The 27921-nt window shown below is 42.9% G+C and overlaps 1 protein-coding gene across 1 annotated transcript in view; it reads right to left on the bottom strand.

Annotated features, from left to right (window-relative positions):
• Positions 1–1592: 1592 nt before the first annotated feature.
• The window catches only part of pudp (pseudouridine 5'-phosphatase), a 41086-nt gene continuing 14757 nt past the window's right edge, over positions 1593–27921 (bottom strand). The window contains exon 4 of the mRNA XM_019857461.1: positions 1593–1701. Coding sequence (XP_019713020.1) covers positions 1660–1701 — 42 coding nt within the window. The 3' untranslated portion in view covers positions 1593–1659. The remainder of the gene's footprint in view (positions 1702–27921) is intronic.

Raw genomic sequence — 27921 nt, 5'->3', positions numbered from 1 at the left:
CATTCTGGGAGACACAAGGAACGCTGGGAGTTATTGCTCTGATATATTGATGAGAGACCACACCCCCCAACTGCGCAGGTCGCGATGCGACTGAACTATGTGCAGGGTTGCGCAACTAGTTTTCGTGAGTGGTCAACCACCGGCAACTCATTTGGCTGTATTGTACTGCTGTAACCGATCAAAAATGCCGCGTTGCGTAATGTGATCTTCCAACAACAAAAATTGAGCCTGCCACTGCCAAGCAGAACCGTGACCTCGCTCGGGCCAGGGGGCCGCCCTTGCCCGCCATGACGCTTGTGCCAAATTTTTTTACCGCGCCACACTTCAAATGGGCGCCTGCTGCTCTGCCACAGTTGGTCTCGCGTCAGATAAGCTCAAAACCGATTAGGTGCGTTTGGAGCTGTTCACACTGAGACGCTTCCTGTGCGAATCCGATTTGGCTACAAGTTCGTCTGGCAAAAATCGCATTTCATGTGCTTGGTGACTGTTCAGACTACAAAAGAGCCACCAGTTTGGCCTCAAAATCGTTTTTTGGCTGACAGCCTGAACAAGGTCCAATTCACTTGAGGGGAAAATGAATTGTTCCAGAGATGTTAATGGGGATGAAATTATCATAATTGTATTTCATAATGCCTTCCATTACAGTATGAGAGCAAACAGCAACAGTTAAACTGTTATTATGTGCACCAGAAGTATTCTACTTTTCATCAGTCGTGGACACCTTTTTTCAGCCATTATTATTATTATTATTGTTACTTTTGTTACAAGCTATTTTCATTCGTGTTTTGTCCTTGCCTCATTCAAGCGCTTTTTCTTTTCTCCGCATTATTCCTGGCATCATTATTTCTACGTTGTCAGCCTCGCACTGATTATTATTATTATTTTTTTTGTGAATAAATATTTTTGTTCACTCAACTCGCCCGAGTCTACGCTCGTAGGGTCCGATTCTGTCCGGAACATTCCGGTCGCCCGACAATTTTCTCTAAATACCGAACACTGTCAGCCTGAGCTCAAATGAAAACTTGTTAACATTTTCACGGCAATGTCGATGTCCTGTTTCTCAGCATACTCAAAAATGGATCCGTGCCATTTTGCAAAAGCTCTGCAGGTGGTCACGAACAACAACCGCCCCCACCCCCCATGACGACGCAATACTTTTGCTCGCTGTTTTACGTGTTTGATGAAGATGAACCATTATTTTTTGATGAAGATGAACCATATTTTTTGATGAAGGTGAACCATATTTACACTGGCCGTGGTTATTCAATGTTCACAGAATATGGCAGAGACAAAACAAAACAAAATAAAAACAAAAAAAAACCCCACCCAATTACCATGATGAGGACTCACATGGTATCGTCGATGGTCAGCTTGCATCTGTGCAGCGTGGAGACAAAGCGAAGGCCCCAGGTGAGCCCCAGCAGCTGTGAAAGAACGGATGGAGGAAGGATGGAGGACGCGGCCATGCGCTTCCCGGCTGAGTGAGTAGGCTGTCAGAGCTGTAGACTTACAGCAGCGCCGGTGATCAGGGGGGGGGGGGGGGGGGGGGGGGGGGGATGAGGGCGGCGTGGACTTAAATACTTCACCAGCGACAAGCTTGCCTCGGACGATTAAGACGAACAGCGGCGGCGGCAAGCGAAGAAGGGAGAGGTCTTTTCTCTACTCAGTGTTTCGGCACAGATGATTCCCATCGCTTCGGGGCTATAAAAAAAAAATATAAAAATACACAAAAAGGCAGTCAAGCACCAAAGAGGCACGATGATGGGATTATTCAGGAGTCTAACGTTGACGCATGAATGAGGCGTCAGAACGCTTGCTCGGCAACAGGTGCACATTTGTGTAGCTCGACCAGATTTTCTGATCAATTGCAGCAGCTCAAGTGTTGATGAAACAAAATTTCCAAGAATATTTTATATCACTGCAAAGAGGAAATACTAAAAAAAAAAAAAAAATGCTTTGTATTTAACTCTTTCATGCACCTTGTAACGTGATAACATGATCAACTGTCCACTGTCGTAACCGCCGTCCCTGAAAGGGTTCAATTTGATGTCCACCATCGGGTTGGGCATCGATAACCGAGACTCTCGTGCAACTGGAACTCACATTCCAGTTCTCCCAGAATCGTTCTGATTTTTAAATATCGATGGTACATTTTGACACGTAGTTCGCATGAAGCACGAATGAAGAAGGACCGATAAGAAATGTGCGTGCCCCTCCCTGCCACTGAAGCTGTGGCGCTGGTGTCTGGTCCCGGTTGGTCACAGCAGCGACTCGAAATATATAATAGCTTGACATATCTTCACCTACACTCACAAATCGGTTGAGTGTTAATTTAATGAAAGATGTCGACGGAGAACTCGGCTCCTTTGATTTTTCCAGGTGTGGCCCTTCAAAGTTACAACACTCGTCCGTGATTTAAATGGAGATGCCAACCAGTTATTTTCAGATGAACCCATCCAAACTTGTCCATATATTAATTTCATTTCCACGATTTCATTGACTTTACTGTGAATTCCTAAAAGGATTTATTTGAACCCGCATGAATATAAAAAAATGAGTAACTTGAATTTATAAGGTATTCATTTCTTCCTTTATTTTTTGAAAACCTCATGAAAATCTATTCCCACATGAGCGTAAATGAGTATCCACTACGCTGATGGGCTAACCTGCTGAGCAGACAGACAAAAAAAAAAAAAAAGCGGAGCGATTTGGCAAGCCAGTTCAGATGAGCAGCAGGTACGCGATGTGCTGACAGTGTCCCTGTTGTGGGCTACACACACTTGCTTGGGATAAAAAATACTGGACCTACATGCGCAACCAGTTTAATGTTCTCGCCGCCCGAGAATTCGTCTTGGCTCTCCGTGACCTCACAACACAAGGCTCGCGATGGCTGGGATTGCATCCTGGCTTCAGACCAAAATCAACTGAAGTAAAACTCTGACTAATCAAGAATTGCCAAAGCCAGGGCAAAACCCCAAACCCATTTTGACATCGCTCCAGCTCACCCAAAACCCTGGAAGAGGATAGGGAGTAAAAGAAAAAAAAAAAAAAGAGAGAGGGGGGGGGGGGGGGTTGGATGATCAACAAGCAAAGGGGTGAGAAGGCTCCACACAGGTCACCTTGTGACTCAAGAATCCGTCTGTCCAGCTACAGGACCAATGCAAATTATGTAAACATCTGTCTGAGTCTGCCTTTCTTTGATTTTTCTTTCCTACAGTTTCTTGTGCAAAGCTGTCTCCTGGGAGATGCTGAATGCAATGTCGGTGGATGCCCCACTGATAGCCTGGCTTGTTTTCTACCCGTCTACAGAATTCAGCTTTAGGACAAAGAAACTTCCACCGTCGGGAGTTTTGTACGTTCATCATTGGACGTAGGGTGGATTTCGGGAACAAAATGTTATTGAAATGAAATTCTAACCGGTCATGTAATTTTTTGAGTTCTCCACTGATATTTCTATTCAGTTGATTTCTAAACCATCGAGGCAAAATTATAGTGCACCCAAAATCCATACACAGTCAAACCTCGGTTTTCGAACGTCTCGGTTCTCGACCAATTCAGTTTTCGACCAAAGATTTTGAGTTTTTTATGCCTCGGATGACGAAGAAATTTCGGTTCTCGAACAAACTGAGCGCACTTGAATGCACCACTTGACTCCTCTCGAAAACCGAGGTTTGACTGTACTGTATAATTGTCGGCTATTATTAAAAAAATTAAATAAAATGTTAGGAATCGGTGAACCTGCGGGTGCCCACCGTAATTGACATGACAGACCATTAAAGCAGACATAAAAACTACACAGTGGACAGGCACAGTATAATTACATTTTATTTTAGGCTTGGAATGAGCTACAGAGACATTCTTAAAATCCTGACATTGCAAAGAATTATTCTTCCCAAGGGGCTTTTATATAGTGCGACTCTAAAAAGTCATGTGACCAACAAAAGTACCACCTGAAGGACATCAACGTGCAGTTCTGAGCAAAGACGTGCTCAATTTGCGAAGCCAGATGTCCAAGTTGTTCTCTGGAATGATTAAACCAACAAATGTGTGAGCAAAGCCATCTATGAATCAGTTTGACAAAGACAAAGTAGGCATCGGGAAGACGCAGTCGACAAAAAATGGTCAGAGTTGTGTCAACTTCCGGAGAGGGTTGAAGATCCTTCAACACCCGCAGGACACTGTCGTGGGGACTCGATTACAAGCAGCGCATGTCAACAACACTGATCCACAACCGTAAGGTCAGTCATTTATTAGGAGTTTAAGCGGAGTCAGTGCCATCTGTGTTGCGAGGACCAGACCCTGTCCTACAGGATCTTGGAAAATGTCCATCATCCACTACATGATGAACTGTCTTAACGCAAAGCGCAAATGACTCAAGCGCGCACGTGCGATCCTTCCTACAGCAATCAAACAATATCATCCCTCTCTCAGATCGTCTGTGGTGCGGTTGTCAGCAAAATTATGATTGATTATTGCGCACCGCTTATGGCAGTAATTTGCACAGTTCTAATTCACTGCCTACAAAACCTCAAGTCGTGAGCTTCCGATGGCAATCTCAAGTAATCATTCTGCACACGGTGTCACTGCTTTCTTGGCACATGATGCATATTTGACTTCTCCGATCTCACCAACTTTGCTATCCTTTCACATTTGAGATTCTTCAGAAGAAGCAGAAGCTCAACCGTGGTGCCCTGAGAGATGAGTCAAATTTGTTCCGCGACCAAGCTCTTAACTCAGAGCACCCGTGTGTATCGTCCATCTTCAATGGAATGAATGGAAATGCCATTAGTCGGTTTCATCCTCTTAAAAAAATAGCACTCTCTCATATTTTACTTTATAAAAACATGTAATACCACAAATAGTAGAGAATTAAAAAGTGCATCTAGCAAAATTCATTGCGGCTCCTTCTGGTGTGCATGACCTGACCAGCAGGGGGCAGTACAATGCAGTCATGCAGACAAACGAATCAAGTTTTCACAACTACTGTTCGTGACTCCATAAACTGCAGTCATATTAGTTCGCAGAGGATAAATATATGCCCGCGAGTATTGTTATAGTGTCTGTCTGTATGTGTTGCCACACCATTTGCATTTAAATAGACACTACTTACAGTGTTGATGAAGTGCTAGCAGGAAGCTAGGGGGGTAATGTGGTTGTTTGAAATATCCATGGAATTCCTTGCTTGAGGTTTACTTTGACAGGAAATGACAACTAGTTTGGAGTGACGTTGAAAAGCTTGAATGCTCTTTTTTGGAAGACTTGTTTGCTGTCAGCCAAACTGCTGCTTGTTGTGAAGTAAGTTGAGTTCACTGCCACCACACAGCGCTTGCCACTTTGTTTGCAAGTCAAAACTAAAACAAAAGCAAAAAAATAGTAATAATAAAATCGGCTGAACGAAGGCTCGTTTCTCGAAAAACTAGATTCTTATTTTTTTTCTATTTTTAATTCGTTTTTTTCTTACCTACCTTACTCTTGTAGAGATGTCTTTAGATCACGTGATCAGTATTTGTTTGCACGCCAAGTTGTCAGTTGGGACCGGCAGGATTCACTCACTCAATCCAATCGCTCAATAAGCACGGGACAAATCAATGCGTTGACCTCCAACATGGAGGAGCGTGATGTCACAGGAAACCTATCTACAGTGTTCAAACGCCCATTCAAATCTTTGTGCTACATGCTAAATTCACGAGCATAATTCCACTAAGATTGCCAATTCCCGTCAATGGTTTTGGCAGATAAATCGGATAGTTTGACCAATTTAAAAAGCATAAATTACTAGATTCATTTCATAGGATTTGAGCGCTTTTAGCCGCTTTTAGCCGCATAGCGTGGCCCTTCATAATCTCTCTCACACACACAGTCCGGGACAGTTTAGAGAGAAACAAAACACCAGAGCCCATGACCTTGACATGCAACGGGCCAGCCATGAACGTTAGCGTTCAGCTCACTGGCGACGGTCACTGAGAGCCCATTAGCGGCTGGCAGGCTGCGAGGAGCGCCACACTTCTCACTGGCTGGTTTTAGGAATTCTGTTTAATCACATAAAATCATAAGCGGCATTAGTCTATGAAATCACGCATATCTCCAGGCGGTGTGAGTCAGCGGAGTGAGGAAACAAACGACGTCTAATGTTCAGCAGCATGAGAGCTGGAGCTGTTGGATGGCAAACGGCAAGGTGGGGGGCCACAGTCGCACAGCTGCCGTGCCGGATTAAGATGGATTAGTTGCAATTCGTCTGAGGGGTAATCTTGACCTTGTTGATTGTGATAGCCACACTCAAGATCGGCAGGAATCTTGCAACATTCATACAGGCAATTATCTTCAAATGAAGTTCAGTTGTTATGCCAATTTGAACACATTTTAGTGGAGCGTCAAAGCATTTCAAATACCTGGGTGTTGTTTTTTTTTCCCCTGAGAGGAAAATTAGGTCTATTTATTTATTTCTCATGAGAGCACATTGATGTGAGAAAGCATTTCATAATGCAGGGACTGATGCTAAGGTGTGTTTGTTTTCGCTCCGTATTTAATTGGTTCTTCAATAGCCTAGTAAATAAAAATCAGAGCTGCAACCAGTCGAGTGAATTTTGCCTGTGCAGATGTATCTCAGTCGTCTCGAGGCAAGATCAGTTGGGCTTCAGATCTGATAAGAATATGAACCCTTTCAATGCACCCTATAACCTGATACAATACAATACATCCTGATTTATATAGCGTTTTCACAACAGCTGCAGCTGTAACAAAAGCGCTTAACAAAACAGGTTTGGATTTGCGAAGGTTACCTGTTATGGCAAGAGGGAAACGTAGGATTATAACCAACCAATCTGTCAAGTACATATTTTTTGGTGGTTATTGACTCCCATAAGTAAGAATATTTCCCCCTTTGCTGAGGTGTTCTTCCAGGGTCAATCTTAAGGCCCATCCTTTTTCTGCTCTCCATGCTCCCTCTCAGCAAATTCTTATGTATCTCATACCACTTGTATACAGATGACCTCCAAATGTATTTTTTGTACACAGTAGGTGAGATAAGTGCACCGCATGATTGTTTGACAGCAAATAAGAGCTGGATGGCTCACAACTCGTTTCAGCTGTATGCATCATCCATTGCGCCAGATGCCAACAAATCTTGTGAAATTTCAGATAACATGATAAGATGTCCACTGTAGTAACCGCTGTCCCTGAAAGGGTTAAATCACTTAAAGTATTGGTAGTTGGTAGAAAAAAAATTATACATCTTCTTGCTAACTTTTCCCAATTAATCGAAGTGTAACCTAAAGTGACACACATAATATTATGTGTGACAACATCTTGTGATGCCACATGACGTCCGTAGGGTTCAATAATCTCCAAAATGTAAAATATCGGTAAACTATTTCGCCAGCACACTGAGAGAAAAAAAAAACAGAATACCATGTGTTCCTCCTAATATAACCATTGACCATTCCTATCAGAGAAGCCTCGTTAATGTTTCACTGACAAAAATAAGCTACGTGGAAGGATCCGATTTTGCTGAGTAGAAATGCCAGTGCCGAGTAGGGCAAAGGAAAAATAATGCTTTCACAAGAGTGGCCTCACAGGAAAGAGGTCGGTTCTAATGGACCACGTATGTTAAGGGAAATGTCAGATTTTATCCTCTGGCAATTTTTCAGGAGGACGACTTAAACGTGAGTAATGATGATGATGACGAAGAAGACAGGGAGGCCCCAGGCATCCACCTTAAGGGGAGGCATTCAGCAAAATCTCCAGACTGCTCAAAACCTTTCTCAGTAGCCGCGTTCCTGGCATACCAATAAAACTGATGCAGTAAGTTTATTGAATCAGAACACCAGACGTGAGACTAATAATTTGATTGAAGATGAAAGCACATTGATTGGCCAACTAGATGAAAATGATTTTTTTTTTTTTTTTGACAGATGCATGAGAGGAGTGTAGCATTTAATGTATCAAAGATTTCACACCAGAGCCCACGTTTGCGCATGAATGCAAAACTTGTCGCGTGCATGGACGGACACCAGAATGAACGAACGCATGACTGCACTCAGCAATATGACGGCTTGGGTGTCGAGATCTTGTGGTACGTGCACGCCAAATTGGCTGCGATCGTTCCCGCCTCGCTTTATTTCGCGAGCGTTTGACGCAGGGACAAGATTCGCGCACACCGAAGAAGTGGAGGCGCTTTCCTTGGTAGACGATCGCATTTGCACCAGCCATTTTACAAAGAGTCACGGAGGACAAAGTGGTTCCTTAATACAGCTCCGGCTAATGCTAGCCTTTGGACAGTTCAACGGTTGTAAAACAATGGTGATAATAATAAAATACATACGACAAGCCAGCTCACGTTTATTTTTGTCGCGGTACTCGTCTCTGGCCGAATAGTACAGCTCCGGGTGTCCGCAGCCGTCAACAATGATCTCCTCCCCCATGGCGCTCTCAAATGTGGTCACAAATCCCGCCTAGTGTACTGGACGCCATATGTGACGTAATACCAGCCGAAGCCTGATTGGCTGCCGCGATGCCACGCGCGTAAGAAGTTCAAATCGTCTAACTTTGGCTAATAGACGAAATGACCGGATTTACGGTGCGCGTGCACGCTTCCCGCCTCTCCAAACGCGTCATCCGCCTTGCCCGGCACGCATGCGCGCCCCAACGTGACAACCACATTGACTTCGATTGAATCGCGCCGTAAGAAATGCTCGCGACAGATTTGCTGTGCATGTCGCATACATTGGCGAATGTGGTAGCATTTTGTTGTTGAAGTTTCCCTTTACTATTTATTCAGTTATTCGTTTGTTGTTGTGTCCACTATTTTTAATCAATGAAAATGTCATTCGTTGCAATGACAAACTACCTAGCGAATAACATAATTTTTTCGGTCCACTTTTCATGTTGCAACTAATTGTGAGAAGAAAAAAAATCAATTAAAACCTAATCTGACTGAAAGGGAAGCTTGTAAATTGTAAAGATTAAGGTCCAGGTGCAAGGCCTTGTGTTATGTCTTGGATGACAAGAGCAAGAGTGGCTCCAGGACTTTGGACGGCTGGCTCTCTGTTGGTCAGGTATACGGGAATAATGACTTTTGCATTTCACTTCTTTGTGCTCCACCTGTCTGAGGGGGATCCAGGAGTAACTCTGCTATGCTCGGCTAAAGGTGAGAGGCCAGTCTATTTCTGGCAGATGGCACATCAAATATGTGCAAAGCAAGTTGAGTGAAAGAGACATCAGAAAAAGGAAACCCAAAAGAAGTTGGTAGAGTTTCAAAATAAGGCACAAGCTCTGCATTGGCTCTTGCAGCAAAGTTGTTGACAGAAGCATCGGTAAACTGAATTAACAGAAGGCTCAGGCAAATAACTCGAGCCAAAAGAATTAGAAAATAAATGGCTTAACAATGTGAAGAAACATGTACCCAGTGCACTTTATTTGCTATTCACCGTTTGGAATTGAAATGATGATGCTAAATTGTGCTATGACTCTCTCATCCATTTATTACGCACGTTGGGCAGAAATGATTTCCCCTTCACAGTCTGAAGGATCATTTACTTCGAAAACAGGGGAAATGCTTCAAGTTTGCTGCGCAGAGCAGTACTTCGAAGCCAGGCTCGTTGTTAACAGGCTGAGAATATTAAGAGAGTCAATAAAAGCACAACTACCCGTGCAGATCTTAGCTCAACTATGCCCAACTGCCACCCCGCCCAAAAAAAAGATTGCTCTGCGGGGCCTGTGCATTGTGGTCCACCACCAAAAGTCAAACAAATTTAGACCGAATGGACTAAAGAGCTCACATTTTCAGGACTGAATTGTTATCAAAATAAATTGCGTACCAAACGGAGCAATTCCATCATCGGTTGGACAAATGACAGGCACTTAATGTGCTGTGCAATCATTTTGGGTCACCCTGTACATGGCTTTTTATGACTGCTTTCAGTAAGAACAAATAAATCTCAATATTTTTTTGGAATGAATCACTAGGTTGTTGTTTTTTTTACATTCAAATTGACAATTGTGATGACTTGTCTGGTTTGCTTTGGGTCACCACCAGCTGAAAGGAGCACCGGCTGTCACAACTGTGCCCTGCCAGCTGCCCTGCAGTAACATTCCCTGCCCATTTGCTCCACCACCTCTTTTTTTTTTTTTTTTTTTTGCAATTACATCAAGCAATGTATAGATTTCAATTGAGCACCTGTATTTGCATAGCTGGGTAAGTTCATATAGTTCATATAGTGTAGGTGGAAACAAGCAGGTGCTCACCCAGCAAAAGGCTCCTCCCATCAAACTGACAAAAAGGCATTGAGGGATATGATCTCGGTATAGGCCCTTGTTGATGCTGAGTTGAGACTCTCTTTTGGTCCTTTTCCACCGTGCTTGTGCTAGAGCTAGTTCCGGGCCAGTTCCCAGGTTAGCACCAGTCCTTTCCTTTTCCACCACCGAAACTGGCTGTAGCTCTAGCTCTGGTGCTTGAAATTGGTGTTGAAGATGGCCCCGATTATTTGTCAGGCCAGACTCAGGCACCAACTACATCAGGGGTCGGGGGGTGGGGTTATCATGACGATCGCAGATGGAGTTGAATGACTCCCTGGACACACGGAAGTTTTGCACAAACTGTTGAGTGGTGAACACCGGCACAATTGTGTCCCACCAGGAGAGCGATGGCGGATCTGCCCAGCTAGCATGTGATCTTCGACTGACAGCCAGCCTCGTGATCATCTACAATGATTAAGAAAGATATAAGCGTTTTCTGATTGCATGTCGCTCACTGTTATATACTACATGCAAGTATAATCGATGCTATATTAAGTTGCCTAGCTAGCAGATGCTAAAAGCGCATTCTAATAATTATTATTATTACTGTTATGAATAGTGCCTGCACTCTTGGGTAGCAGTGACATCTGGACGACAATGAAATGACGTAGCTCCTACTTGGCTCTTTGCCGGTGGAAAAACAAACAAGCACACCAACTAAGCACAGCACTGGCGCCGAACAAGCACCAATTTTATTTTGGCGGAAAAGGGGATATTTGCGGCAGGCTATCTCCTGAAGCCTGTTCGATGCTGTTTGATGTTAGCAGTCTTTTACGATGAGGGAAATGGCCAAATCATCAACTCACTGAATATTCACACTGGGTTAGAAGATACATCAAATCTTGGGTGTTGATTGAGTTGATTTCACGCTCACCTGCAGGGACCTATAGCATAAATGTTGCCATCATGACATTTAGGTTCAGTGGAAAGAGAACAAATAAAAGGATAAGTCCACATGTGTGATCTTTATTTGCGGCTGGAGAAAAGGGGCAATTTGGGCGAGCCAATGCACCAAAAAGAATTTAATGTAAATCACCTTATTAATGCAAATTTACATCGGAAAACTAGCATTGTTTGGGTCCCCTAGAAAAGTCCCGACTTCATTTCTCCTCCATCTCCTTTGTATTTGGCGCTGGTGATAGTGGATTAGGATTTAGGAGGATTTAGGATTGGATGTGGTTTTTATTCCCATCATTTCATGGTGTCCTCTGGTTGGTTCCCTCTCAGCCATTGTCGGATCATCAACACGTGTGTCCATTTCTGACACTGCTTGATATGTGTTTGTTTACGGTCGCGCGACAGACATCTGTGAGGTACACGACCACCGTTTCATAACTACAATGCCAGATTTATTCAAGGAATGCGTATTTTTAGTACGAGATGGCCAATATCGCCGTCTAGAAGATGTTTACATTACGCCCTAGCCGGCACGTACGGTTAGCAAATCGTTGAGACAGAACCATTTTATAAGCAACCACTGGATCTTATCTAAACAAGGATTATTATTCACATTAATAATATTATTATTGTTGCAGCTCCGAAAAAAAGGAGAGCTGTAGGGTTGTTGTTTTTTTAAAATGTACACTTTATTAATGCTTTTAACAGCCTCAATAAATCCAGGCTCGTCTCTCTCGACTACGTGCCAGCTCTTCCGTTCGGCTCGCGAGGCGTTCAAAGACCGCCTCCGAAAAAACGTCAATTAACGATTACTTCAAAGACACTCAGAAAAGCGATAATAATGCACCAAAACGGAAAATCAAGCGATGAAATCACAAAATAAATTCTATGGGGGGTTGGGAGCGGGGGTTGTGAACACACAACAAAGGAATAAATAACAAACAATTCTGAGACAGTCCAGTCTCCTACACTATTATTCACTTGGGTTCAGTGATGACATGACAAATGGAGCCAATAGAAACATACAGTATGCTTTCAACTCAGTGGGCACGGGATCACGCTCCTGAATAAGAGGCGAGCTTGAGTAAGGATGGCGGAAAAATTAATATGGCTGCCGAAGCCCTCCCTCAGGTCCACTCACAGTGACCTCGAACTGACACACCCCAAATCTTCTTCAAAAGTGATGCAAAGATGCAATTCAGGGGATGGCCTCAGTTATTTTGCTTGCTGTAGGTGGAGCCAAGTGTCACCATATTTTTGCCCACCGAGCGTGTAATTGCATAACACTGATTAAGCCAACACTGTGACCTTTCCAGTGCAATATTTGAAACAAAAACACATTTTCCTTCACTTCAGAGATACCAGAAGAACTATTACAAATTCATTCGCACTCCAGTAGCATCATATCATTGGTAGATACCTCAAATTTAGGAAGAAGAAGCGAAAGGGTGTCCGTTTTTAATCATGCCTTTCATGTCGTCATGTCTAGCAATTGTTGCTTCGGAAGCTTGACTGATCATCCCCACCGTGTCCCACTTGCTCATGTTTTGAATCGTGCTTTTGGGTCCGTTTTACATCCTTGGCAGGAGGTCTGCGGAAAAAAACTGAATCTGCCAGGTTGGTATCACAAATCTGCTCTCAATTATCATAGGTAAAAATAAAAGGAAATGATGTGGCCCAGGAAGTGTTACGAGTTAGGAAGGACACTTTTTGAGAAAGAGACTTCTTGATATTGTTCACTCCTTCCCTGCTCTCCACTCACAAATTGTAGAATTTTATATCGCGGACGATATAGTTAACTTATCAGTCAAATGAAAAAATAATTTTCAAAGCTGTGTGGGGTTTGAGTATGCGTCATTGCAGTCGCATAATTATAGCATGACGGCTCAATGTTAGATGCTTCACCTCCATAATAAGTTTTGAACAAATTAATCAATTATATTGTTTTGTGTTGATTACAAAATGAGTACAAATAAAGCACTTTGTCCATCTGTGTGGTGATGTGAATCAAGTACAGTTCAGTTGTATTTAACTTTTAGATTCATCAAATTTGCATGTAGTTTATTCACAGAACGACAACTTCGGAATAGTTAACTCCGGAAATTCTTGCGTCCTTGCTTAAAATGATGAATTTCTTCCAGTAAAAAAAAAAAAAAAACAAAAATCTTATATTTTGACTTCATTGTCACAAATTTTAAATGGTTTTCATGGAAAATAATCTTTATGGTTGCTTAATTTGGATATTTTTTCGCTGTTTATTTTTTTTCATATTTGTTGCAAGATGAGGTCTTAAGTCTGTAAAAATTCTATAAAAAGAAAAATTATATAACATTTTATCATATAATTAGCTTCTTTTTATCATCATAACAGCACCACATTATTTATGTCATTTAAGTGTGTAGTTTTTCACGTAAAATTTGGACTTCATTTTTGGAAAAACTTTACCAACACCGCCTTTGCCTTGTGTTTGAGAAATATGTGGGCCTCCCTGCATTTTAATGTTGGTCATTATCACGGTACATGGAGAGCCAATTATTTTTTGGGATGGTACTTGGTTTCAAAAGGTTGAGAACCACGGAGATAACGTGTACTTACTACACAATCAAACAGATTTAGAAAATAGGAAACTGACTAAATGGGGCACGTTATAAGTGGATAAGGGAATAATTCTGAACACAGCCAGTCTTCCTATTAGGAGTGTCACCAAAGTAAGTAATTTTCTCAGTTGGGGAGAGCTCGCTCAAGATGATCTGGTGTGTGTCACGACATTGTGTAGAATGTGGATATACTGTACTTTCCAAGTAGCAGTAATACCTGTTCTGTTTTTGTACTTGTTGTTTGTTAGTTTTTTTTACAAGGAGCTCATTGGGAACGGCTCGGGATCCCCCGGGAGGAGCGAGAGGAAGTGGCTGGGGAGAGGGAGGTCTGGGCTTCCCTGCTAAAGCGGCTGCCCCTGCGACCCGACCCCGGACAAGCGGGAGAAGATGGATGGATGGATGGATGGATGGATGGATGGATGGATGGATGGATGGATCTCATTGGGCAAGCAGGGCAACGGCAAAAAAAAAAAAGACCAACAACAGCAGCATCAGTTTACATATTTAATGTTAAAGCTAAAATAATGAGGCAAAGGTGGGTTGAAATTAAATGTGGGTATGGAGTTTGTTGCCTTACACGGGGTGGCAGTGGGGGACAATATAGTTAGCCTCATCGGAGTAATGGTAAAAAAAAAAAAAAAAAAGAAGCAAAACCAGATAGACAATCGAATATATCGTATACAGTACCAGGAAACCACATGACTGAGCCCTGATGCCAATAGCGAAAATCCACAACTGACACCCAATCATGAATTTTGTAAGTGCTAGTTTATAAATGCGACTCCACTCCCCCGCCCCCTCCTCTTAGACATGACTGTGGTTTGACTAAATGAATCTGCTCCCCTTGGCTCGACATCGTCATTTGGGACCGCGATGCCAGAGCGATATTTCTATATTACACATAGCTTTGGCCTGAATAGAGATAATGGCTTTCAAATTAAAAACAAACAAATTGATGAAAAACTCAAGCAGAGATTCCCTGTACTGTAATCTCTAAACCACAGAAATTAGATGTAGGTTCCCATTTCTTGTCACTTGCGAATGAGATTGCTGCTGTTGATTTTAGCGGTTGTATCGAGAATTGCTAACGGTAAGGGTTGATGAGTGGTCACTTCGAAACTGCAGCGGAGGATTGTGAACTCACAGCACTTCATATTTCAAGAAAGCAAGTTGCCACAAATTGCCGACACTTCCCATCCTATTGCCGAACAATCAGATTTATTTCACTTCAACAGGTTCAGGAGAGCATAAAGAGCCACATCTGTCGAGGCTCACAGCAGACCATCCGTTCCATTCAGCTGCCCGGCGCTTCCCATGTGAGTGACATGCAGCAGCATGGCCCAATTCTCCTCACCAAGAGACCATTTATGGGCATTGTGAATGGGAGAGGACATGCATAAAACAAGGCTGCACTCCTGGGATTAGTGTGTGGACTGGAAGCAAACGGAATTCACTGACACAGAAAGCCTCTTATGAAACCAGGGAGGGCAAGGGGAGAGGAGGCTGGCCACATGGACTATGACGCATATTACAGTTGAGTGACATGATGAAATGTAAAAGAGGTAAAGGAGGTGAGGGAGCTTTTTTTCTATTTCGAGCGGTCCCTTTGAGATACGAGTGGCATTTGTTCCGTGACCACGCTTGTAACACAAAACCAATTGGAATAATCGAAGCAGTGTCACAAAATAATTTTCTTCTTGCGAACATCTCTTCATACGAAATTTTCAAGTTAGGAAACGTCTCAACAGGAAAATATTGCCTCTTGTTACAAAAGAAATTTCAAGAGACGAAAGGTAAAAAATACGATCTGGCCCGCTACTCACAGCTCCGAGTTTCCTGAACGCAACATAGTTCCAGCTGCTCTGCCATTGGCTATTACCGAGCATCATCCTGGCATCCCATTGGCTAAGAGCGACTACTCGCGGATGTGTCTTTGTATGGAGATAGATAGATCTGTGTCTTTGCAGCATCCTCGTCATTCGGCCCTCGGGCCATGAGGCGTTCCGATAGTTTGACGTAAATATAAATCACCCAGAAAAGGTGTTCACCAGTTGGGCAATCACTCACGATGCTGTTTGCCTTGGACATTTTCGAAAGATTGTTAAAAGCAAACGTCCTTGGATCTGTTCTAGACAAAACGCCAGGCAAAAACCACTTCTGAGAGAGAACAAGGACTAGAAAGGGCAAAAACAACGAGGATGCAGTTCAAAGCTAAATGACCATCATTTTCATTCTTTAGTCTATTCATTGTTTTTTACATTATGTACAACTCTCATTTATTGTGCAACAATCTAATTGTAATGTGTATTTGTTACATATTTTGATGCATTTTTATGCTTTGGGAAACATTTATGTGACAATTTTGGTGGGGCTTGGAACGAATTAGGGCATTTACATGGAAAACGCATTTCTACTGATAAAATTTTCGAGTTCAGAAAAATTTGTTTCGTAAGTAGAGGTACCACTGTACAATAAAACCTTTGCGATGCCGTTTCTTGAATTGTGTTACCCAAATGCCCTTTTAATGAACCTTTTTCACAGCACTCATTTTGACAGAGTATAACTGTAAATAAGAGGAAAAGACAAAGCTTTGACATGAATATTGGACTGTATCCCAGATGATTTAGCTCGAGTAGCAGGATTCTGGACCCAACTGATCGCTAGTCAATCACAGGCCTGACACACCCGAGACAGAAATCATTCAGATTCACACCTCTGAATTACTGAGAGCAACGTAGTGCTGCGTGACACTAATGAGACTAGACCACGATGCACTTGACTTAAATACACCAGGAGAGTTCATATGATGCAATTACTGTAGTTGCAGGAATACCATTTATACTTTGTTATCTCAAGATTTAAACGCTGCATATGGACTAAATGAACTCTATTTCCCCATTGTAATTTATTTATGTGTTTATTTATTGATGTCATTGTACAGTCGTGACAAAGCTGACAGCTTTATAGCAAATGCCAAGATCCTCAAGGAGTGTGAAACCATTGCTTTCTTGCCTTGGCTAAAAACATGAAAGATGCCCGAGTGCGGAATAATATGGCCGCACACATTTGAGCAACACGCGGACGCACTCACGCAAACACATTGATATGGTGTATATAAGAGGGGTTGTATAGACGAGTCAATTTGTTGACTTCCCTAAGCCCGATGATTCGGAGCATAACGTCAACTCGTCGCTAATGATGCGCTCTTAGCTTGAGGAGGCGGAGCCACTTGCTGAAACAGTCAAATTGCGCTGAATGAAATGAGTCACCTTAATGAATGTAATCGTCTTCGACAGGGTGTGCACACAAGTCAGTATACGCTTTTTTTTTTTTTTTAGATTTCACTTTAGGTATCATTCGGACAGACGTGAGGTCATCAGCATTTGACAATTTAGGCTTTGCGGTTCTGAAAAGCTCCCCTGGCCCATGATGCTCCAAATGCCTCGGCCACATGATTTTTGTAGCGTTGTAAAATTGTCTCCTGGGAAGAAATGTTACATTACATGACTGCAGTCCATTTTTATTTTTTTTTTAACACTCCTTAAAGTGGAACAACATACGCTCTTCACGGCAAGTATCTAAAAACAGGATCTGTTTTGACAAAGCACGCAGTGGAAGGCCTACCACCTGTGATGAACACTGAATTCCAAGAACAGGCATTTGCACAACGCTCGGGGAAAGTCCATCTCGAGGAACTCGGCATCAACAAAAGTTCAACTCAGTGGATGATTCAGAGAGCGATAAAGCGTTATTCGTGCCGACATCAAGTTGTTCAAATGCTTAAAGTGGAAGATTACGATGCTCCAAATGCCTTCTTCGCTGAGTCTCGCCTTAAAGAGCGACACAGACAGAGAACCACTTCCCAAATGTCCTTCAAGGCTGACTGTTATGGCTCATAGTATATTCTACCTGTCGCTCTGCTCTGCCAAAGTGTTTCTGGATGTTCATCGGGGTGTGCTCGTGCCGGGCTGCAATGTGCCGCCACCTCCAACTGCTCCTCCCTGATTGGTAACCCTCATCCCCAAAGTGACCCACCAATCGGTCCTCAGGAAGACGGCCAGATGGATGATAGGATCCCGGGAAGCTGCTGCACTCTTGCCTTCAGCACTGGCTGGCTGTTATTCAACATGAGCAGTCAGTCTGTTAGCCCGACCGATGTACCCAGTCAGTACAAAAACAGTACTGAAGTCATTGTTCGTGAAATATTGAAAAAAAAGAAGAAAAAAAAGGCTTTATGGTCACCCATCACTTATCTGATTGTTGGATGTCCTGACAATTTTTTGCACAACCACATTGGAGCCATTTGGGCTTCAGATGAAAAGTATAAGTCATGTAAAAAAAAAATCTATCTATCTATAGATATACACACACATATATAAAATGCTGGCAGCCCGGTGGTTCAGTGGTTAGCGCATCGACCTCACAGTGCGGAGGTACCGGGTTCAATGCCAGCTCCGGCCTCCCTATATGGAGTTTGCATGTTCTACCTGGCCTGCGTGGGTTTTCTCCGGGTACTCCGGTTTCCTCCCACATTCCAGAAACATGCATGGCATGCTGACTGAACACTCGAAATAGGTGTCAATGTGAGCGCGGCTGGTTGTTCGCCTTTGTATACCCTGCAATTGGCTGGCAACCGGTTCAGGGTGTCCCCCGCCTACTGCCCGAAGCCGTCTGGGATAGGCTCCAGCAACCCCCGCGACACTTGTGAGGATAAAGCAGATCGGAAAATGGAGGGATGGATGGATATATCATGCTGGTGACAAAGGCTATCGGCCTGCCTTATGGCTAGACAGTATATATAACGGTAGAGTTGTCATTAGCCACCCAAGGAATTACGGGCCTCGTCCACTGGTTATTGGATCCATTGGACACTTTCTTGGAATGGCGAGATGAGTTTGGGGCCGCGATCAATACACCCATCACTTGCTATCCATCGCAATACCTCCTCTGCTTCATCATTTACTTCAACTCGGGGGTCCACATATTACCCAGGGGATGTCAATTTATCCAAATCAGCCGAGAAAAGTCGGCTTTGCCTTTCTAAAAGTTTCATCCAGCATTTGAAAACCATATTCTATGTATTACATATTAAAAATAGAGTGGGAACGGGCTGTGTAATAATTCCGAGGCAGCATCGCAACACCGTCCTCATATAGCCTCAGATAAAAGAGAGTCTATCATAATTTGTCTTGAACAAGCAAGTTAGGTGTCAGGATATGAGAACATTATAGCCGAGGCACACGAAGCGAGGGCCGATAAGCAATCCAAAGTAGATGTTGAGGTAAAGTCATAAAAACAAGCATAGACTCACTAACCATACAGCACCTCACGTTTAAATGGAAGCATTTTATTACGTTGTATCATCCGGTCCGAGGAGGAGATTTACTGCGGGGTGATAAATCGAGTCGTCGAGAAATAAGTATGTGGACAATGCTTAGCAAAAACACCTATTTCGATTCATGGACGACTTCACGGCATCGTCCTTTGCATTGCACGGATGAAGAAGAGTTCCATAAAAAAGATATTTCGTCTTTTTGAATACATAGGTATCATATCACTGCCGCTGGAGAAGGAGAGATATTACTGATGAGGGTTTGGTTGAGGTAGCCAATGCTAGCTTCACGTAGGTACAATTCATTTGAAGACTGCATGTAAAGGAGTGACCATCTCTCGCTCTCACTGCCACAAAAATGGGTTTGATTTTGTTAATGGTCACCTTTTTTTAAAAAAACGTAGCATCTGGAGAGGGGTCTGAAAAGTTGCGTCATTCATTTTCCATTTGCCGATGATGCCGACAAAGAACAATCTTGATAAAGTAAACTTCATTTCAAAAACCAGATTTTTCTGACAAAATTATGAAAAGGAATGAAAAGGCATTCGTGACAACAAACCGCGGGAAGCTAATTGCCGCTGCGACCTTGCTTATGAACATGTACAGCGCGGGATTCCTGTCCGTTGCTAGGCAATGCTACTGATCGACTCGTACATTGTTGTACTTCCGTAGTACTTGCTCTGAAAACATGCCTGGTAAACGGAAGCAAATCTTGCTGTCTGCGAAGGCTGGAATTATCTCTCTCACTTTCGAAAGGGATGAAGCACAGCCGAGACGACGTAAATTGACGACAGTTGGCTTCGTCGGCGGCACTGGCGGTTGCCCCTGGCGGGTAACATTTGCTGACTGAATGTTATATTGGGAATGCTATTGTTCGTTTCATGTCTTATCAAATCATTCTTTTCTTCTTATTCACATATTTGGAATTGACATGTTTACACTAAATTACATGTTCATGTTTTTACAGCTATAAATGTTCATAGTGTGGTAGACGCCGGAGTTGGCGGCCATTTTATAACTACCATTATAAGCTACAGATTCTTTATCCCCCTCGAGGTACGTTGTAATGAGGTTCGACTGTCGTACATGCATTTGCGTGAGGCATTGCTGTCGCCCCAATCCAACTGCTTTAGATTGTGGGAAAATGCAGTATGTTTTCTTGAATATACAAAGCCATGACAACATTCCATGTTTTGTGATTAAAGCATGTTATTTTTTAATTTTTTTTTAGGGCAAATCTACATGACCCACTTTCGCAAGAAGCGGGCCATGTGTCTGAATGCACATTTTGTCGGTTGAACGAGTCCCGACAGCTTTGGCATGAGTCTATTTTTGCCGTCTTGTTGACTTTTTACTGGAACTGATCAATGAGTAAATTACTGATGACAACACTTGAGTGATCTCATCAATATAATGCCACAGGACTAAACTGACGTCAGAAGTCATGCTGAATTCATTTTCACTTTACAGTGACGTGAATTATGCTGGACCTGGCCAACCAGGAGATTTCCGAACGTTATTTGTCTTAATCGCCAAAGACAGAAGTACTCGTCATCTTTGATAAATTATATAAGGTTGTCCTGAATATGGCCTTACTCAAAAATGTTCCTTTCTCGTGATGACAGTCGCCGTATTGTTTTTCGAGAGTTATATTGCGTCACTCTGAAGATTCGCATGTCTCCGTGGTAACAACAGCTCGCCGTACTTACTCAACCCTCCCGCATACTTCCAGACCGACTGCAAGATGAGAACTGAAGTACTGACAAATGCCGTGAAGATGTAAAACTATTATTTTATGAAATGTCCAACAAATGAAAATGGCCTCAAGTGGAAGCGTGCAAGAGCTGATGAATTATCTTCTGGAAAACTTTCAACCAACCGACTCCAAGTGTGATGCGAGTGAGTCTGCCGCTCTTGAAATTCAAATCGAGTTAATGGCCTTGTTTGGCTGATCTGTCATTTAAGACAGAAGAGCAGGAGGCTAAATCGGGAGGCATTCCAATCAGCCTCAGGCAGACGTCATCCTTCTGGACTTTGCTGGGATACATCTGAGATAAGAGAAACGGTGGCCAAGGGTAATTGCAGAGGCATTAGTCAACGTCACGAAAACAAGCGGAAGGCGGCCAGGCGCCACGTTACGTCGCTAAGATGCCCGAGAAAGAAAGAAATTGTGACTACAGTGAAACTCCTCTACAACGAAATCATGTTTGCAGCAAGAAATTTTTCACAACCGGGGACTTTTCACAATAGCAAATTTTATCTCAGATGTAAACACACACGCACGCACACACACACACACACACACACACACACACACACACACACACACACACACACACATACAAACGAATGTGGACTCTATTTTTATTCCAATAGTGCATAAGTATGAGCATACACCTTTTTGACACTACATATAGCCAGCGTAGGAAGAAAAAAAGGGAAGAAAATTGCGAAATTTACAATCAGCATTCACTTTCACTTACATCAATTTCTTGTATAATGTCTTTTACTTTGCTTCCTCCATCTTTCATTTTTATTCCTTTTATCCTGTCTTCAAGCTTTAAAGCTTTTCTTTTCTTCACTCCTTGGTCCGCAAAGGTCTGTTTTTGTCGCTATTTTAGCAATGTGACATTGTACTGCGCCTGAAACTAACAATAACAAATACTTCCTGGACTACTGTGCATGTGTAAACCAGTGTGGTGTTTGCCGTTGCCGTTTCCGAGCTAAGCAGTAGGAGTCGCTGTAACCTGAGGTTGGATTAGACTTTTGCGGAAGGCTTGTTTTCGTTGTAGTGAATCTGGTTGCGAGTTAAGGGCAGAGAAAAAGATTTCGTATTCGCAACAGGGGGATTTTTCATTGTAGGGGGAGCAGAAAAGTGGGAATGGTTTTGATGCATGAAGATTTTTTTTCACACTAGGGGGTATTTTCGCCCATGTAGGTTTTATTGTAGAGGAGTTTCACTGTAGTGGTTATTGTATCGCAGCATGTTAACTTTCAGTTGTTCCAACACAAAACCATGTCGACTCTGAACAAAGCGGCGGAGGAGGAGCTCTCTCCTTGTCTTTGGAAAAGGAACAACCTTTGATGCCATTTCATCCTCGAAAGCACACGGTGGAAGATCCTTTTCATGACACCTCTATTTCTGCTCTACTTCTTCACCACATTCACTTCCATCTACATAATTTTCCCCTCGATAAAGTTGATGTTTAATTCATCGTTGTGTGCCGCTAATACTGCATACGCTGTTGTAGGGTTTTTAGATTTTGATAGTTCCGCCGGCGCTTGAATTGGTAAATCAGAGTCAAACAACATACATCATGGACAGTTTCCAAAAAAAACACCCAAACAAATATTTGGCCGAGAAACGCCACTGGTTGTTTTCAGCGGACGGAGGCGGGAGGCCGAGTCAGGCGGATCTTTGCAGTGGCGTGATGGCGCAGAGGTCGCACGGCACATTTGCGAGTACCCCCCTCCCACCCCCCATTAGCACATGACTGGAGTTAAGATGAATAATTCCAAGTGAGACAGGAAGTCAAAACAATTCCAAGCGAAATCCAAATGAACACAAAGTGAACGATGATGTAAGCTTTTGCTGCCAATGAACAGATGCAACTTGACAGCGCAGAATTGCATCAGAATCATAATTAGAACGCGTTTGGCCTCGTTCATGTATTGGAATAAAAAAGATGTTTGGTTGTTTTTGTTCAAAGAACTGCTTTCGCTGCTTCTGAATCAATGTTGATTTTGGAATTATGTCCTCGGTGTGTGTATTACTTTATGTGACTGTCGGCTCTCTGTGGTGTTGGGGATTAGGGTGAAAAATGAAAATGTTTTTTCTTGCCGTGGAAGAAAATAGTAAAAGTAATCAGATTATTTTTTTTTTTTTTTATGAATCATAATTACAATGCTGTAATTGGCACCTTGACAACGTCGCCTGCCTTGTTCACACAACCCTTCGCTTTGAAGTGTCTTTGTCCGTCCTTAAAGGCCGTGGTATTTATCTTAACAAACAGGTGTGAGCCCAAAGATTTGATGTATCGTACCAGTCCACCGAACCAGAATTATTTCATCGTACACCACTCTGTCCATGACTAGATTCTGGTCTTTCTGCTAACTGTCCAACAGTGACATAAGGATTTACTTCATGATGCTCAATGAGGACAGTCACGGATTTCTTCATCCATCCGTCCATCCATTTTCTGATCTGGTCTATCCTCACAAGAGTCGCGGGGGCTGCTGGAAGCCTATGCCAGCCGTCTTCAGGCAGTCGGCGGGGGACACCCTGAACCGGTTGCCAGCCAATCGCAGGGCAAACAGAGACGAACAACCATCCAAGCTCACACTCACACCTAGGGACAATTTAGAGTGTTCCATTAACCTGCCATGCATGTTTTTGGAATGTGGGAGGAAACCGGAGTACCCGGAGAAAAGCCACGCAGGCCCGGGGAGAACATGCAAACTCCACACAGGGAGGCCGGAGCCGGAATCGAACCCTGCACCTCTGCACTGTGACGTTGATGCGCTAACCAGTCATCCACCGGGCCGCGGGATTTTTTTTTTTTGTCTCGACAATTGATTCCACAAAAATTATTACAGCGTGGTAGCCCAGCATGAAGCTACGTTAAAGTACAACCTAGTACGTCCGGGCAAGTCACGGTCAAAATAGTTGTGAGTCTCTGTGCGTCAGTCCTGCGATTGAAAGGTGTTGAGATGGGGAAAGGACAAGAGGTTTCAATTCATGATTTGACCAAAATGTACAAAACAAAAAAAAAATCATTCCTGCTGACAAAACACGATTTTAATGCGTGCAAACAATGTCCGTACTTGTAATGGAAATCCAACCGACTCTTCTCCTCTGTTGTGTGTGGAAATATTTGCGGTCATTCAGTGGCTAAAGTTAATTATTAATTTGTTGGCGTGTGGACAGTATCATCTGCAACACTGCCTCCTCGCTATAGTGCATAACGGTCTTGGATTTGTTAAAAATAGATGCGGATGTAAGACAAAGCCTGACGTGTAATTGTGGGTTCTCCGGACTGGCTATTTTCAAAGAGAATTTCATCCTTTCCTGAACTGTAAGACCAAAAAGGTACTCTGTAGTAGCGAATGTCTTTGTAGCTTGCTGTCATGCCGAGGTCTCCTAATTTGGAAGCTAATAAATATTCTTTGTTGTTGTTTGAGAGTTAGGAGAAGAAAGTACATCTGTCTCGCTCCCTGATATTGTATTATTACTTCACTGTGAGGGAAAGCAAGATATTGTATCTGGTTGGGAGGTCGCCAGCGTCGTGAGGCGGATGATAAATGTCTGTTGTTGTAGGACCGGGCTTAAGAAGAAAGAGCCAGGTACTGCTTAGCAGCAGCCATCTTGAAATTGTGTCTACTAAAGTGTTCACATTTCTACCTACCGGTAATTAATGAGATTGAGTTCCTGTAAATAAACTAAAGTTTACCTCTACGATGTACAAGATATACTTTTTTAAACATTTCAGAGGAACGGCTTCCTTATTATTATCAATATGAATGTATTTATTTATTTGAATCTTTTTAAAGGGAAAGGCATCTTGTATTCTACACGGGTGGTGAGTGTCAAGAAAATTGGACCGGTAACCTTGGAGGAGGTTAAGACTTCCGGTGAATCTCGGTGGATGAAGTCCACCATTTCCAATTCCGCTGTCCTTTGGCAGCTTCGATTCCAAATATCTGATCTTGCCACGTGAATTAACAATGACACGACGATTGATCTCGTGCCAGCAAAAGAAATTAATTTGGCGGCCACCTCGTGCTAGGTGCTAACTCATTTCAGTTCAGAAGTTTATCAGAAATTCAACGCTTGTTTTTTTTTTTAAATATCCATCCATCCATTTTCTAATCCGCTTCTATTCACAAGGGTCGCGGGTGTGCCGGAGCCTATCCCAGCTGTCTTTGGCCAATAGGTGGAGGGACCCCCAGAAACGGTTGCAGGGCATACAGCGACAAGCAAACATTTGTGCTCCCAATCACACACAATCTGGAATCTGCAATTAACTTTAAAGTTACAGCTTTTCAGGTGCAAATGGCGGGAGCGGGTGACTGAAATTTGCTGTTATCACTCTCACACTCCCTCATACTAGTCACAAGAAATCAAATATGGCACAGCGTGGCAAAAAGCTCTCTGTGGTTCTATTGTTACTCGACATAAAGACGATGATGTATAAATCTGTTTTCAGCACGAATCTCACAGAAATTGCGGCCACAAAGACAGTCAGCTCAGCTGGTGAATGTTTGTTATCTCCTTTAGAAAAAAATATATATATATTGTCTGTTTACAACATCACGCCCCCATGACCTGACACATAATGCCTTTGAAACAGGTAATTCACTTTTTTATTATATTTTTCAATTGCACACTGTACAGGGAAGAGCGCAACCATACGTTAGGATCTAATGCAATACAGAGAAAGATACTTGACACTCAGCTGTAGCATGAGCACTTCTTTTCCAGCTTCCCAGCGGCCTAGTTTGGTCGCTGGTTGACTTCAACTGAAAATTGACCCAGTTAAAAAAGTGTGCAATATTCTGTTGCTTCCCATATGAGGAAGTCCCTGAACCTTCGTTGCAATATGACCTAAAAAGCTTGCCACCAACAACTTTAAAATGTCTATGAGATGCAAATGTCTCAAATAATTTGGGATATGGTTGGGTCATTTCCTGTCAATACAAATGTGTTTCGTTAGCTGTTTTCAAGGTTTGTCATTCGAATAAGCTCAGGCGGGGAAGGGGTGGGTGGGGTTGTATTTTGTGGGGGTTGGGGCATGGGGGGGTTGGCTCAGGGCCAGGGGGCTGACGAAATTCCTAAAATGCAGGCAGATGTATGAAAGTGGGAATGCAACTCATTGACTTAATTTTCTCCTTGCAGCAATCAGCGGCTGTTTTCTGTGTGTCTTACAAGTGTGTGTTCCAAGTTAATGCCGAAACCGTGTCGGCTTAATTGATGCAGGGGGAGCAGCTCACTCGGATGGTTCCATCGCGATGGGCAGAAATGTGCCTTCATGTATAAGTCAGGATAGATCCTGAACAACATCACGCATCGTTGGGGTTTAATTAGAGTGATTAGACCCCGCTTGAAAGCATTTGATGATGGTGAGACGCGGGGGTCATAGGAATGTAAGACCCCATTTCCGATGATCCTCCACTGCAGGGTCTAATTCCAAAATGAATGGAAAATGTCATTATGTTCCCGCCCCCCCCCCCAAAAAAAAATTGTCATGTGTTTTTAGTAGAATAGCACTCTGTAATGGTGTAAATAAAAAAATAAAACAAAAGAGTAATGAGATTTTGCCACATATTTGGGCAGTTTCAGTTCAATGGACATTGTGCTGCTCCTTCTCGTGTGCGCACCTTGGCCATCAGGGGACCGCATAGTATAGACATATCGCACATGGAGATAGTTTTCAGCTCATTTCTTTGCCCGTGTCAAACGGAAGGGAATGTTTCATGGAAAGAGCCGAAGTCGCGACACTTTCTGACACACCGGGACACAAGAGGAAGAATCCCTCTGCATTGGAATTAGATGCGGTTTGTGTTTTTAAAAAATAACAACAGTCGTCACTAAACCAGAAATATACAGGAAGCATCAAACAGCGTGGAGATGCATTTTGCTTGGATTCAACCCATTCGAAGTCATTCCCTAATAGAAACTCTCTCCTTGGGTAGGCATTGCATTAATTCTTCCCGACAGAGGTGTCTTATCAAAATTCAGCAGGCCTACTCGGGTAAATAAAAGTCTGGCAGCGGGAAGGGTGGCGCGTGGGTGGAGGGCTGTTGGCTACGTTTAGTTTAAAGTTACAAATCTCTCTCTCTCAAAAAAAAAAAATTTGATTTGATTCTAATTCCGTCCGTGGGAACGTGGCATCACAGATTCCTCCTGTAAAGAAGTGAGGTCAGGGGGAAGTAAAGCAGTGATTATAGGATCAATAAGATTGCAAGTGAATCGTCAGGTTATTCGCCGAGGCCAGTTAGCTGGCTCAGCAAACACATGCCGCATTCCTCGGCAATCTTGCAAATGAACCGTTTGCTAGAATGGTAGAACAGAGCGCACCGCTAAAAAGCTGGAAGGGAAACGTGCCCTTGTATGTTCCAGTGCTCCCCTCCCAGACGTCACGTTCATTATACTTCACATCGCAAGGGAGAGTACAAAAGGATGAATTGGAAATGTCTTTTGTTTTACAAACACATGATGAGAAGCCAACGTTACGTTGTCTGTGTTCTGACGTCGTGTCATCGTTTGAACATTTTGACATCTGGCCAATTTTGTAGAAGAACCTCACGAAAATCTCAACCGTAATTTTAACGCCCTTAGGCGGGGTTGCACCAACAAGATTTACGCTAATCTAAGATTAACTGTAATCAGAGATTGGTAAAACCAAATTTTAAATGAGTTAATGCAGTTTTAAAATTAAGCAGAGCTCCGTGAAACCATTTAAAATTAGTCTCCGTTTAACTGAGTTCAATCTGATGTATTGGGATGATTGTGGTTATTGAAGTTAAAATTAATAAATAATGCTGCAATTAAATGTAGGGGCTAAGCAACTTTCAAAGCCCCTCTGTCAATGGTTAGTTATCTTTTTTTTCAATTCAAACATGATAGTCTGTAGCTCAGAGTGTGTGCGCAAAGTGTGGCTAGCTAGCCAAAATGTTAAGCTAGCTAGCCAAAACGTTAGCCTACAATTACTTGTTGACTTCATTCGCTCCCTTAAAATGGTTCTGTAGAGAAGCTGAAACATTTCCCCCTCAGACAACAACTTGCTGACCGAATTAATGGCG

Source organism: Hippocampus comes, unplaced genomic scaffold (assembly GCF_001891065.2).
Source record: "Hippocampus comes isolate QL1 unplaced genomic scaffold, H_comes_QL1_v1.1 scaffold256, whole genome shotgun sequence".
Lineage (NCBI taxonomy): Eukaryota > Metazoa > Chordata > Actinopteri > Syngnathiformes > Syngnathidae > Hippocampus > Hippocampus comes.
This window is presented reverse-complemented; position numbering and strand designations above follow the sequence as displayed.